Source organism: Dermacentor albipictus, chromosome 3, assembly GCF_038994185.2.
Source record: "Dermacentor albipictus isolate Rhodes 1998 colony chromosome 3, USDA_Dalb.pri_finalv2, whole genome shotgun sequence".
NCBI lineage: Eukaryota > Metazoa > Arthropoda > Arachnida > Ixodida > Ixodidae > Dermacentor > Dermacentor albipictus.
Window position 1 is genome coordinate 65260012 of NC_091823.1, and position 18903 is coordinate 65278914.

An 18903-nucleotide genomic window follows, 5' to 3' on the forward strand; every position below is an offset into this window, starting at 1 on the left:
AAAGGCAGACCGATCTGCCTGCCTTCCGCATGTCCGTATCAAAGGCCTCGAGCCAGCTGCCAAATATTGCCTGGGTCATCCATGCCTTCAGGTTCGCGGTGTACTGTACGGGCAGCCGACGATTTCCCTTGAAGCAGCGGGGCTTCTTACTTCTGCCGATTACAAGCAGTGGCCGTTTATCTGTGCCGTCCATGTTGGTGCGCAACAAAATTGTTACATGCCGCTTGCTGTGTTTCCCCCCTGCGGCATTTCTGGCCTTTTAAGTCCAGGGTCTTCGATGGCAGCATCTCGTAGAATAAGGCCGTCTCATCTGCGTTGTAAATGTCCGAGGGCTTGTACTGGTCCAATACTTCTTTGTTGGTCAGCAGCCACGACGACGTTGTCAAAGGGTCGACAGCTGCTGCCTCCCCGGAAATGACTTGGGCCACTATGTCGTGGCGGGCTTTGAAACGGCTCAAGCAGCCAGGGCTAGCCTTAAAATCAGTGTACCCGAGAATGCATGCGAAGTCCAGTGCTTCCTGCTGAAGAACTCTGCCAGACAGCGGCACTTTGTTGGCACGCTGTTCACATAACCATGCAAACACCGCCTTGTCAACGTCTAGAAAAGCCGCAGCGCTCACCGTTTTGTTTTTTGCACTCACATCATTTCCGAGCACGCCGAGAATGGAGGCCTTCTTTTTCAGAATCGTCGATATCGAACTGCACGCAATTCCAAATTCTTCGGCGATATCCATTTTCTTCCTGCCCTTTTCAGCTTGGGCAATAATTGCAGCCTTATCTTGCAGTGTCATAAATTTCCTCTTTTTGGCTGGAGGCGGCATCTTAGCAGGCTGTCAAAGCAAATGGTCCGATTGGCACAGAGACACACAATTGACGCACCCTAGCACCAACGACACTGAGCACACGACCATGTGCGGCGGTACACAAAGCCCACTGATACTAAAGCGTCATCCGGGTTATTGGAGCCTTCACGTGTAGTAGATGTCGATTTGGCTGCCACGCACGCAGGCGTTTTGCTCCGTGTTTAGCACAAGCTGTAATGGCACACAGGATTAAATAAAATGTGCTCACTGCGAGATCGCCTACGGTTCTTGTCTTTTTATTTGTATCATTTAAATGCTAATTGCATTTTTGGCCCGGACACTGCGCAGTCACCCGTTGCGACGGGCGAATGACCACCATCATCATCATCACTGTTGTCTGACACGAGAGGTGGTGCGAGGCTTTTTTTATTGTAAACAATGATGGCGGCAGCCATGCAAGTGTGCTGTGGCGGTAGTTAATGCAATTTAAGTGCACAACGAATGCATTTGAGCAGTTTCTGGGCACAACTAATGTTACATGAGTAGATTATTTGCGGACTGTCGTTTCAGAAAATTTTGTTGATGAGGGATTGCTATAGAAAAAAGTTTCGTTGTCGCGAGATAGGAAATGCATTGACTCCTATGGCTGCTCGCCAGAGATCTGAAAATATTTCGTTGCGGCGAGAATTTCGTTCCCTCGGGATTTCGTTACCGCGGGTTTCGACTGTACTTAATATCTCATCGAGGTTGCCAGGAGAGATAATGGCGGCAGAGTTGGCATACGCTACAGCCACGGACGGAGTCCGGATAATCTAATGTAGAGCTGGCAACTGGCCGAAATATTGGTTGTCTTTACACATTAAGTCTATGGGGCCATTTGCGGTACTGCGAAGCAGTCTGAATTACTGAGCCTGTCTGGCTTATCAGTGTTTGATTTATCGGTCGGTGACTGTATTCGAAATTAGCGAGACTTGATGGTCACTACACCGATAAGCAGCCTGGCCAAAGTTTAATTCCTATGCGGGTGGCTGTGGGCAACCGTCAGTAAACGTCAGTCAGTTTCTCTCGCAAGTACTTAATTATTACTGAAATTCGAAAACAGATGTTCACTTCCAGAATGACCCAAAAATTTCCAGAATGATGCCAGTTTTGAGATACGTGCTATCAAACTTGCCCTAAAGATGCAGTGTTGTTCCACCTACTTTGTTAACAAAGCACTCTTTTATGCATAGAAGCACAAAAGTAACTGGAGTGCCCATGTATTTCGCTCCACATTTTCAGAAATATTATCACGAAACTGGTGTTATCCTCGAAATTCATTTCAAGTTGATACGTCTTGAGAACTCACCAGCTACAATTCGTAAGTTGCAAGATGTGCTGTAAAGTAATTAATTAGTGAATTTTTGTTATTTAGTAGAATATCTGTTTCGATTTCTCATGCTAGTAATGTTCGACTCTTCAAATAATCCATCTCTAGAGCAAGAATTATGCTATCTGCCATAGGCGATTTTAAAAATTTCATAAAACTTAATTATGATCACCCTGTAAAAGGGCTGGCCCAACATCGTGGCAAGTGGTTTATCGTAAGGCCAATCTGTGCGACAGATGAAATGAACGGGCATCATGTGATGACTCAATCACCGCTCCACGCATAGCAGCGCTGACGGTAAACAGGCGCTGTCCGCTCAGTTTCATTTGCCACTTGTCAAATATTCTGAAATCTAGAGGGTCATGACAAGTTTGCGCGATGACTCCCCCCCCCCCTCGTTTTTTTCTTTCGATCTTCCGCCCTCCAGGCAAATGCATGCAACCGGGTGATGACACTTTCGTGCCTGTACAGCCAGTGGCATATACAGTATGTGTGGCAAGGTTCCAAGGAAGTTCTAGGGAAGTTGAAGGAAACAGCAGATAGTCTTTTGAATTAACGCATAGGCTGCCTGTTGCAAGTACAGAAAAATACCCGGCTGAGCTGTTCATAAAAAGCATTGTGTAGCATCTAAGCAGTTTCTTTTTAACATTTTGTATGACATCAGCTTTTCAATGGGGTATTCTAGTGCAAGCCAAAGATAGACTTGACTGCATTTCTCTTTATCCTAATTTGACAAATGTGTTAGAGTTCTGCTGTTTAACTTTAGCTGTTCCTCCTCAACCATTTTGATTTTCCTGCAATACTAAACCCCTTGTATGTTAAGTTTCCAGCATGTGTGTCTCACTTGTAAGCTTGCAGGTTTTCTTTGAGCCACATAAACAGCAAAGTTACTCTCTCGTCATATGCGGTGTAGCACATTGCTCCTGTACTCCTGTGCTTCATGTGAACTGTACAGTTGTATAGTTTGTTACTGTCTCTAGTTTGGGCAGGAATTCCCAAGTGTGCCTTCTTAGAATTTTGCAAAGCCACGATATCCTGCTCTCTCCCGGTTTCAGCTGTGACGAAGACAGCAGGAGTGATGTCATGGTTGCCCGACCAAGGTTACCACGACAATCCTTTACCCAAGTCAAGAAAGCCATCTCAAGACCTGCATCAGCATCACTGAATCGGTAAGGAAACCTTTTTCCTCATTCTCCTTTTTTTCAATCTAAAACTTTCTTTCGCTCCATACAGTCGAGCCCACATATAACGGCCCCACTTAAGACAAACTTTTGCTTAAAACGAACGTCTTTGAGCCCTGCCGATCGGTTACAGCGAACGGATGGTGTAAACCTGCTGCCGCGATCGAAATAGCAACGACCTCCGACCCCTTTACGCGCGCGAGGTCTGTTTGCCAAAGCCTCCTCGGAGGCAAACTATCCGTTCTGTGCATGGAGAAGGGAAAAACAACATGGTTTCGCGGCCCTCTACCCTGTCCTCGTCATCACATACTGCCCACAAGTGTTGGCGTGTGGCTTCCAAGATCGCCCGCCCGCCCGTCCTCGCAACTGCGCTCTCCTCTCCTCACTCTTTCTTGCAACACCCTCGCTATCTCGGCGTGCACTACAGTGCCGGCTAAAGTTCAGAAGTTTTGTTTTCTGGCCGTTACCGCGAAGCAGGCCTATCCACACTAGTCTTCATGCTTCCACGCTTCGTTCTAGTCAGGTCCGAGTTGTAATGGAAGAATGGGAATGCGGTGCCTGCAGCAACCACAAAATGAAAAGCGCTGTATATGGCAACGAAGTGGAAAGTTTTGACGGAACTGTCTCAATGTGCTTAAAACTGTGAGTTGGGGAAAAGTACAACTTGTCGAACTCAACCATCTGGACAATGCTAAAGGACAAGGAAAAGATTGCCATCTCTGACGCCGACTTGACGAACAGAAAGTTTCTGCATACGGACGCAGAGGGTGTGCTGCTAAAGTGGTCCGTCGATGCACAGGCTCGCAACATTCCAATAAGTGAGCTAATGATGCTGAGCAAAGCCAGAGACTTTGCGTTCCTGCTAAATTTTCCTGACTTCTACCCAGGAACTGACTGGCTACATCGATTCTAGGTGCGGCATGGGATTGTTTTAAATCGATTGTTGGCAAGGTGGCTTCAGCAAGTGAGCAAGACGTTGCCACGTGGCTTGTAACAAACCGAGTCATTATTGCAAGCTACGTGGAGCAGAATGTGTATAACGCAGGTGAAACTGTTATTTTATCAGATGCTGCCGGACAAAACGCACACCATGAAAGGCGACTCAAGCGCTAGCGGCAAACACAGTGAAGTGCACGTTACAGTACTTTTGTGCACTAATATGAATGGCAGTGACCAGTGCATGCCATTTCTAATCGGAAAATCAAAGAAGCCGCGTTGCTTTCAGAGCTGTATACTTGTGCACTACAGGCACAGTAATAAGGCTTGGATGACGCGCATTTTATTCACAGAGTGGCTGGGCGAGTTTGACCACAACGTGCAGAGGCAAAGAAGGCTCGTGCTCCTTGTGCTTGACAACTGCTCAGCGTACATTGTACAAACTTCTCTGACAGCACTTACTGTTCTTGCCGCCCAATACCGCTTCGAAAGTGCAGCGGCTCGATTTGGGCCTAATACGCACATTTAAGGCGTCGTATAGGAGCCGCGTTGTGGAGCACTTGCTCATCGCTGTAGACGTCCTGGCCGCCAACTTGCTGCTTCGAGTTTCTCTGTATTCAGCCGTTGAGATGGCGAAGGCGGCCTGGGCAGAGGTGACGGCCACTTGCATGCGGAACTGTTTTCGCAAGGCCTGCTTCTTCGATGCAGTGCCTGATGCCATCCGAGTGTGATGCTTCCGAAGATGATTGGTCTGACGGCGATTTGTAATGCCCCATGTCAACTTCGACATGGGGCATTACGACACTGGTTGGGATGACATTATTTCTGCTGATGAAAACGCCAATATTGCGGAACCGTGCATGGGTGAGGGCATCGCTTGCAAAGTCCGGGCGGAGAGTGACGCAGAGGAGTTGGATGACGACGAAACTTCGGAGCCAGCACCTATTAGCGTGCCTGTAACAATGGGCTACATAGAGAGCTTCTGGCAACTTGTCTTTGCCAAAGTCCTTGGCGAAGAGCACACTTCTGCTTTAAATAAACTGGAGACCGTCCTCATCGTATCTGCACTACAGAAACAGATTAGCATCGCGAACTTCTTTGCAAAGAAATAAATTTTGTGTTTTTACTAGCCTCTTCTTTTTTTCTTTTTAAGCTGTAGTCCACTTACTATGAACTTCGGGGTATAACGAACAGACGCCGTGTAACACTCAGGTTCGTTATAAGCGGGCTCGACTGTATTGTGTTTTGCCACATTTAACTGCACCCCCAATTACAACACCTCAGAATGAGGAGAACAAATCTGCATCTATAAACCGTGGAAATGATTGCATACAATAACGCTCACATCTTGCAAGAACAGTCTCCATTCACAGATGCACCACTAGTCCATGTATCCTCGGCCAACGACTTTGTTGCCTCTCACTCTTTGGCACTGCTGATAATCTTCAGCTTTTGCTGCACTGTAAAAGAATGGCCATTTAGCGCAACTCATCGTGATCTGAGTTTTAGTTTGCTGGTACCACATGCACTATTCGCTAGCTGCTAAATGCAAAACTGTGACTCATAAAGAGGAGGAGAATAGGTGACCATGAAGGAGGAGAGAAAGGAGCTTCAACATGCAGGTGTGGGGAGGGGTAGAAATTAGGATGACAGAACTTTGAATGACAGAGAACCTTGCCTTGAGGTGTGGTTTCACAGAAATACGCACTGCACTACTATGAAGCCAGACCTCAAGGGGAAATTTGCATGTAACCCGCACCTCACTCTACTGTTAAACTTGTTGAATTTTTGGTGCTGGTTAGAGCATAAAAGTAGGGTACTTGAGGCAAACTGTATTGAATGCAGAGACCATACATGGGAATGAGCACATCTGCCAACTCTCCCAAATTTTCCATAAGGTTTATGAATTTAGACTTGTTTTAGGATTTTATGAATGTTGCCTCAAGTTTTATGAAAAATAAATTTTGTTTGCAGAAAAGTTTCACTCACCAATTGCCGAAGTTTTCATCCGGGTGTAGCAGAGTCAAGATTGCATCATGGTATCTGCACTTCACAATGATCTGTGATGCACATTGAGCTACTTGATGGGTGAATGCAAAACACACCGAAACCCTCAGCCGTTACGAAATTTCAAGTAAATATTCATTTTACGTGGAGCACAACACAGAGCAAAAGTCTGCCAATGAATGTTCCACTTTGCCGGTGGTCTAAAAAGCAATGAAATCAAGGTACAATGTAGGGCTAGTAGGTGCATAGCTGTCGGTGTTTCTTGTACAAAATGTTTGAAAAGAAAAAAAGAAACGGACAGATAGGGAACCACATCCTCCTTATGACACTCTTTCTGTCCGTTTCTCCTTTTCTTTCTGAACATTTTGCTCCACAAACATCTACAGCAACGATATCAATTTTACCATCGCAATTGATTTTTTGCTGATTGACCTGATTGTTCAGATATTTTCCCAACATTCTCCGTGTACGAAAAGCAGTCGGCAACTACAAATCTGTTTATAGTTGGCCACCAGTCATTGTGTTATTTTACATGGCAGTCAAAGTGCAGTTTGAGGCTTCTTTATGTAGTCAGAAGCCTTCCTCCTATGAGGCCCGAACCCTGTAAGATATCAGAAAAAAAAAAGTGCGGGTCTTACAGGAGTAGACATGTCATTTTCACATCAGATGTGGCTTCAGTACACATAATGAGGTTCAACTGTACCCTGGCACATTCCCACTCGGGAAGTGCTGCTAAACCAGTTAATCACAAAGCCGCGTGTACCCACTGCTTGCAGGGTACGTGCAGCTCTGGCCAAAGTTTCTCCTCCTCCAGCATGCAGCGACCTACTAGGCAGCATCCTGGAGATGCAATCTGTGTTCCATTCCAAAGGAGGTCTCGCGGGTGCTGTTGTGCAACGTGACGGCTCCCTCGACCTGCGTGCGGTGCCTTCATCGGCGCGCAATTGCCCTCGAAGTCCTCCTGGTTCCCCCGCTGAATCCCCAGCTTCTCCTCCGCCCTCAAGCATAGGTGGCCACTCAACAGGCTCGGCAAACCAGGCTCCCAGCAGACGAGCATCAAGTGGGGGAGGCTACACTTCGAATTATGTTGGTGCACCGGGGGACAACGGCACAACACCTAGTCGGCATGATGACCATGCACAACGGGAAGGCTGTGGCAGTTACCACAACTTGATGGTTCCATCTCCGCCAGATGCCTATGCACGCAAGAATGGCCGGGACCGGACTAAAAATGGCCCAGTTGAGGAAGACGATGACATTGACATCTATAGTGATATTGACGATGGTGATGATAGTGGTGGTGGTGATGGTGGTGGGGGGGATGGTGTGAATCATAATGGAGATGATACAGAACCTTCAGTGAATGGTGAAAGCCCAATGAGAGTGTCTGCAGCAGCATCCGTTGGCAGAGAGAGTGTGTCACGGCGCGTCGCAGCCAGCATCGTGGACCATGACGAGGAAGCATCATCAAGTGAAAACGAGCTGGTCATTGATGAGCAAGAAAATGCCGCCGAGGTGCCGGAGGATGAAGAAGTTACAGATGATCATTCAAAAGCAGCTGAAGAGAGTGAGGAGGAAGGGCCCATCTTGGAAACAGACAATGTGAGAAGTCCGTCCCCTGACAATGATGAGGCCAAATCGCCAGCATCAGACGGAGAGGGTGGGCTGGAAATAGTTGAGAATGGAAACTCAAGTGATGGTGACCAGCATGAAGATGAAAGTAGTGGAGCCAAAGAGGGTGATGATGGTGGAGAAGAAGCAGGAGATGGTGAGGAGGGGGAGGAAGAGGAGGAAGAAGAAAAGGCAGAAGTGCAACCGTTAGCTGAAGAGGAAGAAAACTCACAGATGAACACTGAAGATGAAGAAACAGGTTCTGTGCCAGTTGAAGACACTCCAGCATCCCCCACAGAAGAGGGCCCCTCATTCGTGCAAGATGCACCTGCATCTCCCCCAGCTGAAGACTGTCTATCATCTCCACTAGAAGAAACACCATCACCTACTGCTCCTGTTGACATGCCGGCATCGCCATCAGAAGATGTGGTTCCTGGGGCTTCACCAATTGAGAGTGGAGAGGAATCCTCAGCACCCGTCTCTCCTGAAGCAGCACCAGCAGATGAGCAAGTGGCAGAGCCTGCAGGAGAAGGTGAAGACGGGCAAGAAAACGAAGATGGGCAACCAAACGAAGAAAAGGTGATTTCAGATGTCAATGAGGGTGAAGAAGAAGACACCCAAGACAACTCGTCCTCTCCAAAAGAAATTGAGAGCCCTGAGGCTGAGCCGGAAGAGGAGGATAGGGAGGAGCAGGAAGAGAGTAGCTTGGTGGTGGGCGGCCCAGGCGAGGATATCGCTTCCCCGGTGCCAGAAGAATCAAAGGAGCCAGATGATGGTGGTGTCCTCCTTGGCGACCTCCTAGAGACTGAGGATATCTCCTCATCCGAAGAAGAAGGCCTAATTGAGGATACCAGCAATGGCATGGAAGATATATCAGAGCCGGGTAGTGCAGATGGCTTGGTGGACAACCTGGATGCCATAGTCAGGGAGCAGGAGGAACCTTGGCGGTGCGACCAGTCGGGGCAAGAGCAGCCACAGCGTAAGGAGCGGAAGAGCAAGCACAAGAAGGAGACCTGTCATCATCGGAAGCATCGGCGTCACCGACGGACCAACAGCAGCAATGAGGACCGTGAAGAAGGAGAGATCATTGAGGAGAGTTCGCCATCCTCTTCGAGCCGACGACGGAAGGATGTGGAGCCACCTGCAAATGACCTGGCGGAGTTGGCACCACGTATCAATATTTCCGAGTTACCGCGGATCCCCAAAATCAAGAGGGGCGACAAGGCCACGAGTCATGCTGCTGATAGCGAATCCAGCATTGGAGGTGATGGCAAAAGTATGACGGTGGCATCGCATGCGGAAGTAAAGCGCACCAGTGTGATGAGCAGGGTTGACTCGGGCACTGATATCAGCTGGAAAAAACTGTCTAAGCACTCACGGGAGCGCAGCTACCGAGACGGAAAGCAGCGGGATGACACAGTGTTGTTCAAGGAGCGCGACATCAAAAAACGTGAGAGAGACAGTCGGGTTGAGCGCTCCGATAATCTAGCACGCAAGGATACTGAGGCGAGGGCAAGCTCCCCCTCGCCGCCACCACCGCCAAAAAAGAAAGAACGGCGCCCTGACCGGGAGCTCTACGTTCGCCCTGACAAGAAGCGCGACTGGAACAAAAAGGACAAAGAAAAAGAGAGGTCATCACGCAAGGACAGCAAGTCATCGTCATCATCACACAAAGACCACAGGGACAAATATAAGGAGAGAGACAGACATAGCAGAAGTGGCAGCAGCAGCAAAGAGCGCACTCGCCACAGTAGCAAGGACCGACGACGGAGCAACTCGAAAGAACGCCGTGAGCGCAGCCACAGCAGCCGACACCATCGAGACCACTCTGACGAGCGCTCGTCAGAGAAGTCCTCTAAGCACAAGGATTCACGTCGAGCAGATGACCGAGAGTCAAGACGCTATGATGACAGGGACAGTAGGGATTCAAGAGAAAAACGAGACTCAAGAGAAGCGCGAAGCTCTAGAGAAACACGGGATTCAAGGGATGATGGCAGTCGAGGAAGAGAGTCGAGAGATGCGAGGGATTCTAGGGATACTAGGGAGTCGAGAGACACGCGGGAGTCAAGAGACAACAGGGAAACGAGAGACGTGACAAGAGACAGCAGAGAATCGAGGGACAGCAGGGAATCTAGGGAGAGCAGGGAATCTAGGGAAGGTAGAGAAACTAGGGAGTCACGAGAGGTAATTAGGGAGCCACGGCGGATTGAAGAAAAGATTAAGGTGGTTGTCGAGAAGGATTACTGGCGCGATAAGCATGAGCGGCGGAAAGAACGGTCACCCAGCCCTTATTTAGAGGAGGCAGAAGAACACACACCCATCGAGTCAAAAGAGGTGATTGCCAAGGGTGACAGCATCATAATCAATGTAAATTTCAACCGCAGCAAGAAGGAAACAAAGTTGGCGCCTGTGCCAATGAAAGATACCGATGCACATCCTAAACCTAGTGTCAGGGAGTCACGGTCACGTAAACGTGAGGCCTCTCCTGCCACACCACAGTATGGAAGTGACAGTGATGCCAATGAGAGTTCGTCCAAAAGGAGGCGCCGCCACCATCGGATTGGCCATGACGGTGGCAGGGACGAAAGTGAAGCGAGCGAGCAAGACGATGAGCAAGAGGCGATGGAGAGGTCACCAGCATCTCCGGCATATGACTTTGGTGATCAGGCATCAGCGTCCTCGCCATCGGAGAGCGATGGCTTTGTAGATAACAAGCCAAGCACACCCCCAGAAGTGCATGTGTCACCCCCATCGCCTGCGGCCGCGGACAAGTCACCGACATCATCACAAGCGACTCCTCAGGTGCCGGAGCCACCATCACCGCCGTTACCCCAGATGCCCATTTTGTCAAGCGGCTCCGCCATACAGTTGTCACCGCGGTCGCCCCCATCACCGCCAGAGGACAACAGCTATGACCCCTGTGAGCCGACCAAAAGCCCAAGCCCACCACCACCACCGATGGCCACAGTTGCAACGGCTACCGAGACCGATCCATGCCCACCTCCTGAGCCCGAGTTGCCACCACTTCCACCAGAACCAGAGCCACCGGCCCGCAGTGCAATGGCAACAGCAGCATCCTTGCCACCAACTCTGCCCTTGCCGTCGGTGACAGTTGCAGCACCTGTCAGTGGCCCACCAGTGCTCCCCACCATGGCAGGGCTGCAGTTGCAACCTCCGCCACCATTCTTGCCGGCAAGGCCTCTCACTACAGTGGTGGGAAATCTGGCTGGTGCCTGGGCTCCAGCTGCGGCGCCCATGATCCTTGGCCTTAGGGCACCGTTTGTGCCACCGGCGCTCGGTGCACTTCTACCCCCGCCAATGGGCCTCATGCCACTGAGGCCACCGCCAGCGCCAATCGTGCGGCTTGCTGCCCCACCCATAGTCACTGCACCTACTGCCCCAACGACTCTCAGCTTGCCCCCTGAACCAGCGTTGCGGGTAGCGGAGCAGACAGGTGTTGTGGACATGGATGTTTCAACGCCACTGCTATACTCCCCCACGGATGTTCCAATTTCCCCTCCGGAGCCTGCTGCGATGCCCCCTCAGCCGGCACCTGTTGCGCAAAAGGCATCATTCGACTCCCTTCTTCCAGCTGACCGGAAAAGTGGCAAAGGCAGTTCCAAGTCCAAGCGGCAGCACACCAGCAGTAGCGGTGCTTCTTCACAAGATGCTAAGCATATTGTACACTTTGTGGTCGACAAGGGCAAGGGTGGTTCGTCGAATGTGACCCGGAGCCGGTCGGAGTCCAAGTTTAGCAGTCGCAGCATGGACGAAAGCCAGCTCCAGATCCTCGACGAACTGCCCAGCTCTGCTGTTGAGATGCAGGTCAAGGATAAGGTGAGTGCAATGGCAGGAAAAGCTTCTGTCTTGTCACATTCAACATTTGAAAGTTGGCATTTGTGAATCGTAAATTGGCATTTTCTATGTCTTCCTCCCCTGAAAGTGTCTTTAAAATACAAATACAAATACATTAAAGCGTCGACATAACAAACTTCAATATAATTAAATTCTCAATATAACATGTACAGTAAAACCTCGTTAAACTGTACCCGCTTAAACAGTAGTTTCGTTTTAAATGTAGTAAAGTCAAATCCCCGACTCGGCAGCCATTGAACATAATGTGTTTTGTATCCGCATAAACCGTACCAGCTTATTGTGTACGTATCGGTTAACACTTAGTGTTTCCATTTTTCGTCGCACAAACACGGCGGTGCGTCATCTCCATCAGGCGACCCGGTAGAACAACAAGCCTCAGAGAGCAGTACAATGGCATCCAAGTGCCCTGCGCGCTTGCGCGTGACGCAACATCAACATCATTACGTCGTACTGCGCCAGAGAGCACCGTGCCAGAGAGCACCGTGCCAGAGAGTGTTGTGCCGTCGTGCAAGCAAGAACTTACGTCATGCCGAAACTCGGATAAAAAAGACGCCAAGTGCTCAGCATAGAAGAAAAATTAGACATCGTTTGTGCTATCGAATGTGACACGAAAAGTTGGCGCTGGCACGCGACATGGGTCTGCTGTTGACTGCGGTGTGTGGCATTTGGAATGCGAAGAACTTGCTCGGCAGCGCTGCTGCGACCACGAAGAGATGTTGGCTATAAAGTTTGACTTTGTGCCACCGTTGCCTCTGTTGTTGCCGAAGTGTCGCCTGCAACAGTGATAAGAACGACACGGAAATTCACAGCACGGAGGATTTAGGCCCGACAGTGGCAGAATCTGCGCATTACGTCAGCCTCATGAATGCCATCATCACGAGAACAGCGCCCCGCAATGAAAAGGTGCACCGTGACTTCTGCAGCACTACCGTGCCTGTGCACGGTGTCAGGATTGGGGGCTCAATCCCTTCGTCCGTGGTCCTTTGCCAAGATTGGAGTACGGCATGAATTCGAAGGTAGCTGGCCCATGCCGTCGTCCAACTTATTTACGCTGAGATCGTTGATGAAGTGAAGAACTGCTTCTCATCGAGAACGGGGAAAAGGGTTTATTTACAGAAGTTAACTCAGTCTAACATGACTGCTTGAGAAAAAGAGTATTAGTCCAACAGGACTGCATGAGAGAAGTGAACCAGTCTAACATGACTGCTCAAGAGAAGTGCGTCCAACAATCGCACAACCACAGTTTTTATACACTCGATCCGCTGGTCCTACGACGCGGCGGCTGTTCGTTTACACACCACCAACTCGCAGCTGCTCTGAAGACCAGTTTACAGACACAAAGGCACACACATTCCGAAGCCCAAGCGACGGCGTTGAAGGTGGTGCCGTTCCGGAAAATCGACGTTGTCGATCGCGCGTCGCTCATTGTTCCGAGCCACTCCAAACCGTGAGAAGCACAAAAACAAGACGTTCCCGCGGTAGCTTCTTCAGGCGTGTCAAATCAGCTCCGCATTGGGGAACTCTAGAATCATTGTCCACACGCCGAATTCGTCCCGTCACCATGTCGAAGGGGCTGGAGGAAGGCGGCGGGTTCCAGCGCAAAGGTCGCTTCTTTGAACGCCTCGCAGCTGCAGCACGGAGAGGTGGAGAGCGGGAGGTGCGCGTCTTGCACCCCTTGTCGTAATCGGGTGGCAAGGTGACAATCTTGTTGTGCAACCCGCCGTTCTTTACAGCGCCTCCATGGCCCCAAAAGTCTCGACTGTCTAGCGCTGACAACCGCTAGGCAGGAAGAGAACGGCTGCTGGTCAGGGGGGGATTGATGTCTTGGCCCGCAGCGACCACTTGTGCATTGATGTCACCGCCCCAAAACATCCAACAAGGACAGGCAACTGCAAAATGAACCCCACAACACGGCTCTGCGCCGAGATGACGTGCATTGGCTCTCACTTTAGACTCGCTAGGCTTCAAAAAAAACAACAACAACATAAGTGCAGAAACAAAAAAAATGCTGCATTTCACTATGCCAATTTCTGAAGCAAATTCCTGCAGACAAATTCAGCAATCATGGAGGGAATCCTGCTAAATGAGAGGGGATCTTCTTCGCTTAATAAAATTAACACTAGTAACCCTAAAATTTAGGCGGGACCCTCAAACGCAGAATTCAAATTAGCCTGCTCAAACCATCCGCATTGCTATGCAACTTTCCCTTCTTATATCTAACGGAGAAGTTGTACTCTTGGAGAGTGAGGCTCCATCGGAGCAAGCGGCCGTTTTTGTGTGACATTTGATTGAGCCACGTCAGAGGACAGTGGTCGGTCTCGAAGATGAACTTCGCTCCGTACAAATAACACGACAACTTCTGGGCGGCCCAAACCAAACAAGCGCATTCCTTCTCTGAAGCGCTGTAGGCTTCCTCTCTTACATTTAGTTTACGGCTGGCGTAGAGGATAGGATGCTCCTCGTTATCGTCGCCGACTTGACTAAGTACCACGCCCATACCTCTGTCGCTTGCGTCGCATTGAACTATGAATTCCTTTGTGTAGTCTGGCGCGCGAAGCACAGGGCGAGAAACCAATAGCGTCTTCAAACTTTGGAAAGCGTTCTCTTTGTCCTTATCCCAGTGTACGTTACTCGGTGCTCCCTTTCGGAGGGCGTCTGTTAATGGACTTGCCAATTGCGAGTAATTCGGAATGTACCGTTGATAGTACCCCACAAGTCCCCAAAAATGAACGAACGTCCGTTTTCGTGCGCGGCTGAGAAAAATCTCCAATCATAGCTATTTTCAGCTCAGCCGGCCGTCTCATGTCCTGACCGACAACATGGCCCAGATAAGTAACCTGCGAACAACCAAACCTACACTTTTCCGCTTTCATCGTTAAGTCAACTTTAAACGTACGAAGCCTCGCATTCTTCTCGTAATAGACTTTGGCGTTCATTTGAGCTATTGCCATGTTCTTTCCGACTAGTTCTTGGTTTGCGCTCAGCCGTTCCAGTAAATTTAGCGCGTATTCAACCGCTGTCGGAATCTCCCCTCTTTCTTCCCACATCCCTCTTAACATTCTCAGTGGAGAACGGAGTGTCCTCCCATACAGTTCTGCTGGTGAGAACCCTGTCGCCTCATGTGGAACCGTTCGCAAAGCAAACAAAGTTGCCGGCAGACAGTTCTCCCAGTCCTCCTTGTGCTCGTAACAGAGCGCACGCAAAACTCGCTTAAGCACCGAATGCCACCTCTCTACACTGTTTGACTGAGGGTGATAGACAGAACTGTGAATTAACTTTACCCCGCACTTTTGCAAGAATGTGGAAGTCAGTGCGCTCGTGAATACTGACCCTTGATCTGCCTGAATTTCGGCTGGAAACCCAACTCGTGCAAACACTGTCAAAAGCGCGTCTACTACTTCAGTGGAGCTGAGCTCTTTCAAAGGGATTGCTTCTGGAAACTTGGTAGCCGGACACAGCATGGTAAACAAGTACCTGTAGCCTGATTTTGTTTTTGGAAGAGGCCCTACCGTGTCTATTACAAGCCGTCTGAAAGGCTCTGTTATTAAGGGCACTACCTTCAGTGGAGCTTTCCAAGTCTCTCCTGGTTTACCAGAACGCTGGCAGGCGTCGCATGATCTTACAAAGTTTTCTACATCTTTGAAACAGCCAGGCCAGTAGTATTCCATAAGCAATCTTTCCTTTGATTTGTTTATGCCTAGGTGGCCGGACCACCCATTTCCATGACAAAGACTCAAAAGGTCCTCCCTATACTTAGTAGGTATGACTAACTGATCTAAAATCCTACCCTTTCGATCTCTGTAATGCCGATACAACAAACCTCCTTTCTCATGTATCGTTACGTTGCGCCTAGCAATGCCTTCTTTAGCTGTGTTACGTAATTTAGCTAAGCTCTCATCATTCTTTTGCTCAGCTGCCAGTGACTCTCTATCCACGCGTAAGAGTTGATCAAAGTTCTTTGAGGCCGGTGATAACAACGACCCTGTCTCGCTTGGGAGCGCGTCTGCATGCTCTTCCTGCAGGCTAGAACTCTGACACTCTAGTGCTACGCTCTCATTGAGCTGGTCAACTGGCAGGCTCTCCTCAACTGTTCTTTTGTCCCTCGGGCCTAGCTCGGATTCGGGGATTGAAGCTATCCCCTTTTCTGCTTCAGCTGGAGGAGCTTGAGCATTTTCAGCCGAAAGCGCCGAGATCTTACGAGCTTGGCCTCTGGTCAATGCCTGTACTATGCCCTCTCCTAGTTTGAGCCCTCTGTCACGCAGTAACTGATTCGAACGATTCGAAAAGATGTAGGGATACTGCAGTGACAAAAATTTGGAAACTGCAGCCTCAGTCTCTAGCTCCCCGAATGGTCCACTGATTTTGACTTTGGCCATGGGCAGACACACGCTGTGTTCTTCTACAACCTGTTTTATCCATGCTACTTCTCCGGTGAAGTCATCTACCATCACGTAGGACGGATGGACAATGTCCAGCGTGGCGGCACTGTCTCTTAGCACTCGGCATGGTTTTCCATTAACTTGCAGGTCGTGGAGATATGGACTTAAAAGTTCCATATTCTCATCTTTTTCCTCCACGTAGGAAAAAACTACGCTAGGCTTCTCGCAGTTTACAGCTATATGTCCCAGTTTGTGGCATTTGTAACAGCGAATTGGTCTAACAGATTCGAATTTTCTTTTCTGTTCTTGTGCGGTTTCTCCGTTAAGTTTCTCCTCGCTCTTTTCTGCGGGCTTTTCCGCCATGTCTACAGGCTTCGATCGTCTAGTTTGCGCACCCTTTTTGAACGGAAATGGTTTCCGCGGTCCATTTCGACCGTCCCAGTTTCCCTCCTCGGCGTTCAATTTTCTACGGGTTGCGTACTCTTCGGCTAATTCAGCCGCCCTTTCCACAGTGTTTACATTACCTCTGTCTTGCACCCACAGTTTCACAGCTTGGGGGATGGTTTTGTAAAACTGCTCTAGACACATGCATTCAATGATCATGTCTCTGCTGTCGTATGCTTCCGCGCTTTTAAGCCACTCGACTAGGTTGGCCTTTAAGCTATACGCAAACTCCGGATAGCCCTCGCTATCTTTCTTGCCTGTGCTCCTAAACCTTTGCCGAAAAGCTTCGGCTGAAAGGCGGTATTTCTTCAGGAGACTAGCCTTAACTTTTGCATAATCATATGCATCCTGCACACTCAGTCTGGCGATTACTTCCGCTGCCTCACACGGCAACATAGACAGCAACCGCTGTGGCCATGTACTCGGGCCGAAGTTCATCTTTTCGCAAGTCCTTTCAAAATTGCATAGGAACAAGCCTATGTCGGTCCCGACCTCAAATGGCTTTAATAGCCTGTCCATGCGGTATGATTCTGCCTCACTTGATCGACCTAGAGCGCCTTCACTTCCTTGAGACAACTCCAAACGTTTGCTTTCAAGTTCAAGTTGCATTTTTCTTAACTCGCGATCTTTATCGCGTTCCTCCCTTTCTTTTCTCTCTCGTTCTTCTTTCTTTTTCAGAAGTTCAAACCCCAGTTCAACTTCTTCCTCACTGGCCTGTTCGGAAATGATATGCAATAATTCTGATTTTAGCATTTCTTTACGTACATCTAGGCCCAGTTCCTCACCAACAATCAACAACTCGTCTCTCAGCAGTGTCCTTAATTCCATGACTGCTGCTTTACTGCCTTGATTTCGCTTTCTAAATCTAGCTAGGAAAACACAACCTAGCTAACACACAACAATCTAGCTTCCCTACTGTTCTAAACAGAACAACCACAAAATGAAGCCTAGAAAGTCAAAGCAAAAACCAAGCACTCACCGCAGATACAGCACCATGTCGCAAAGTCCATCCTACCGCTGTCAGCCAGTTGTCAGGATTGGGGGCTCAATCCCTTCGTCCGTGGTCCTTTGCCAAGATTGGAGTACGGCATGAATTCGAAGGTAGCTGGCCCATGCCGTCGTCCAACTTATTTACGCTGAGATCGTTGATGAAGTGAAGAACTGCTTCTCATCGAGAACGGGGAAAAGGGTTTATTTACAGAAGTTAACTCAGTCTAACATGACTGCTTGAGAAAAAGAGTATTAGTCCAACAGGACTGCATGAGAGAAGTGAACCAGTCTAACATGACTGCTCAAGAGAAGTGCGTCCAACAATCGCACAACCACAGTTTTTATACACTCGATCCGCTGGTCCTACGACGCGGCGGCTGTTCGTTTACACACCACCAACTCGCAGCTGCTCTGAAGACCAGTTTACAGACACAAAGGCACACACATTCCGAAGCCCAAGCGACGGCGTTGAAGGTGGTGCCGTTCCGGAAAATCGACGTTGTCGATCGCGCGTCGCTCATTGTTCCGAGCCACTCCAAACCGTGAGAAGCACAAAAACAAGACGTTCCCGCGGTAGCTTCTTCAGGCGTGTCAAATCAGCTCCGCATTGGGGAACTCTAGAATCATTGTCCACACGCCGAATTCGTCCCGTCACCATGTCGAAGGGGCTGGAGGAAGGCGGCGGGTTCCAGCGCAAAGGTCGCTTCTTTGAACGCCTCGCAGCTGCAGCACGGAGAGGTGGAGAGCGGGAGGTGCGCGTCTTGCACCCCTTGTCGTAATCGGGTGGCAAGGTGACAATCTTGTTGTGCAACCCGCCGTTCTTTACAACGGTGAATATGCAACGCCAACGAGGAATCTGCCATGCGAGTTTTGCTGAGAAAAGGGGGCTGGCTGAAAAGCTGGCTCACAGCTTCAGCAAGTTTGAGGTCGCTGCCAGGCCGCCGCGGCATCAAACGAAAATAACATGTTTGCCACGAGAAGTAAATAAATACTGCATGTTTTTTCCCCTTTCATCGCACTCTCTTCGAGTTCCATTTTTGACAGGTATGTGGGCGATCTTGTGCTATTTCAGTTAAGCAGTACTACCGTTTAGTACGTACTTTTTCCGAGTTACGGCCAACTACGGGTTAGCGAGGCTTCACTGTATTTTACTTTTTTTTCTAACTTCGCGCCCATAGAACATATGTACTGTAGAAGCACGCTGTTCTGTTCCCCGGTGCTGCGTTTTCCCAGCTGCTATGTTGTTTTTGACCAGTCCTGGCATAGCTTGCATAGAATACCATGCATTGAAAAAACCCTGCTGTTAC

At 49.3% G+C, this 18903-nt stretch overlaps 1 protein-coding gene across 4 annotated transcripts in view; it reads left to right on the top strand.

The window, feature by feature from the left end:
- Positions 1 to 18903, top strand: part of LOC135905518 (PHD and RING finger domain-containing protein 1) — a 107375-nt gene that overhangs the window by 76179 nt on the left and 12293 nt on the right. For all 4 annotated transcript variants that reach the window (XM_065436457.2, XM_070535532.1, XM_065436455.2 and 1 more), the window contains 2 exons: positions 3228 to 3341; positions 7073 to 11744. In XM_065436457.2, the coding sequence (XP_065292529.2) occupies positions 3228 to 3341; positions 7073 to 11744 (4786 nt within the window). The remainder of the gene's footprint in view (positions 1 to 3227; positions 3342 to 7072; positions 11745 to 18903) is intronic.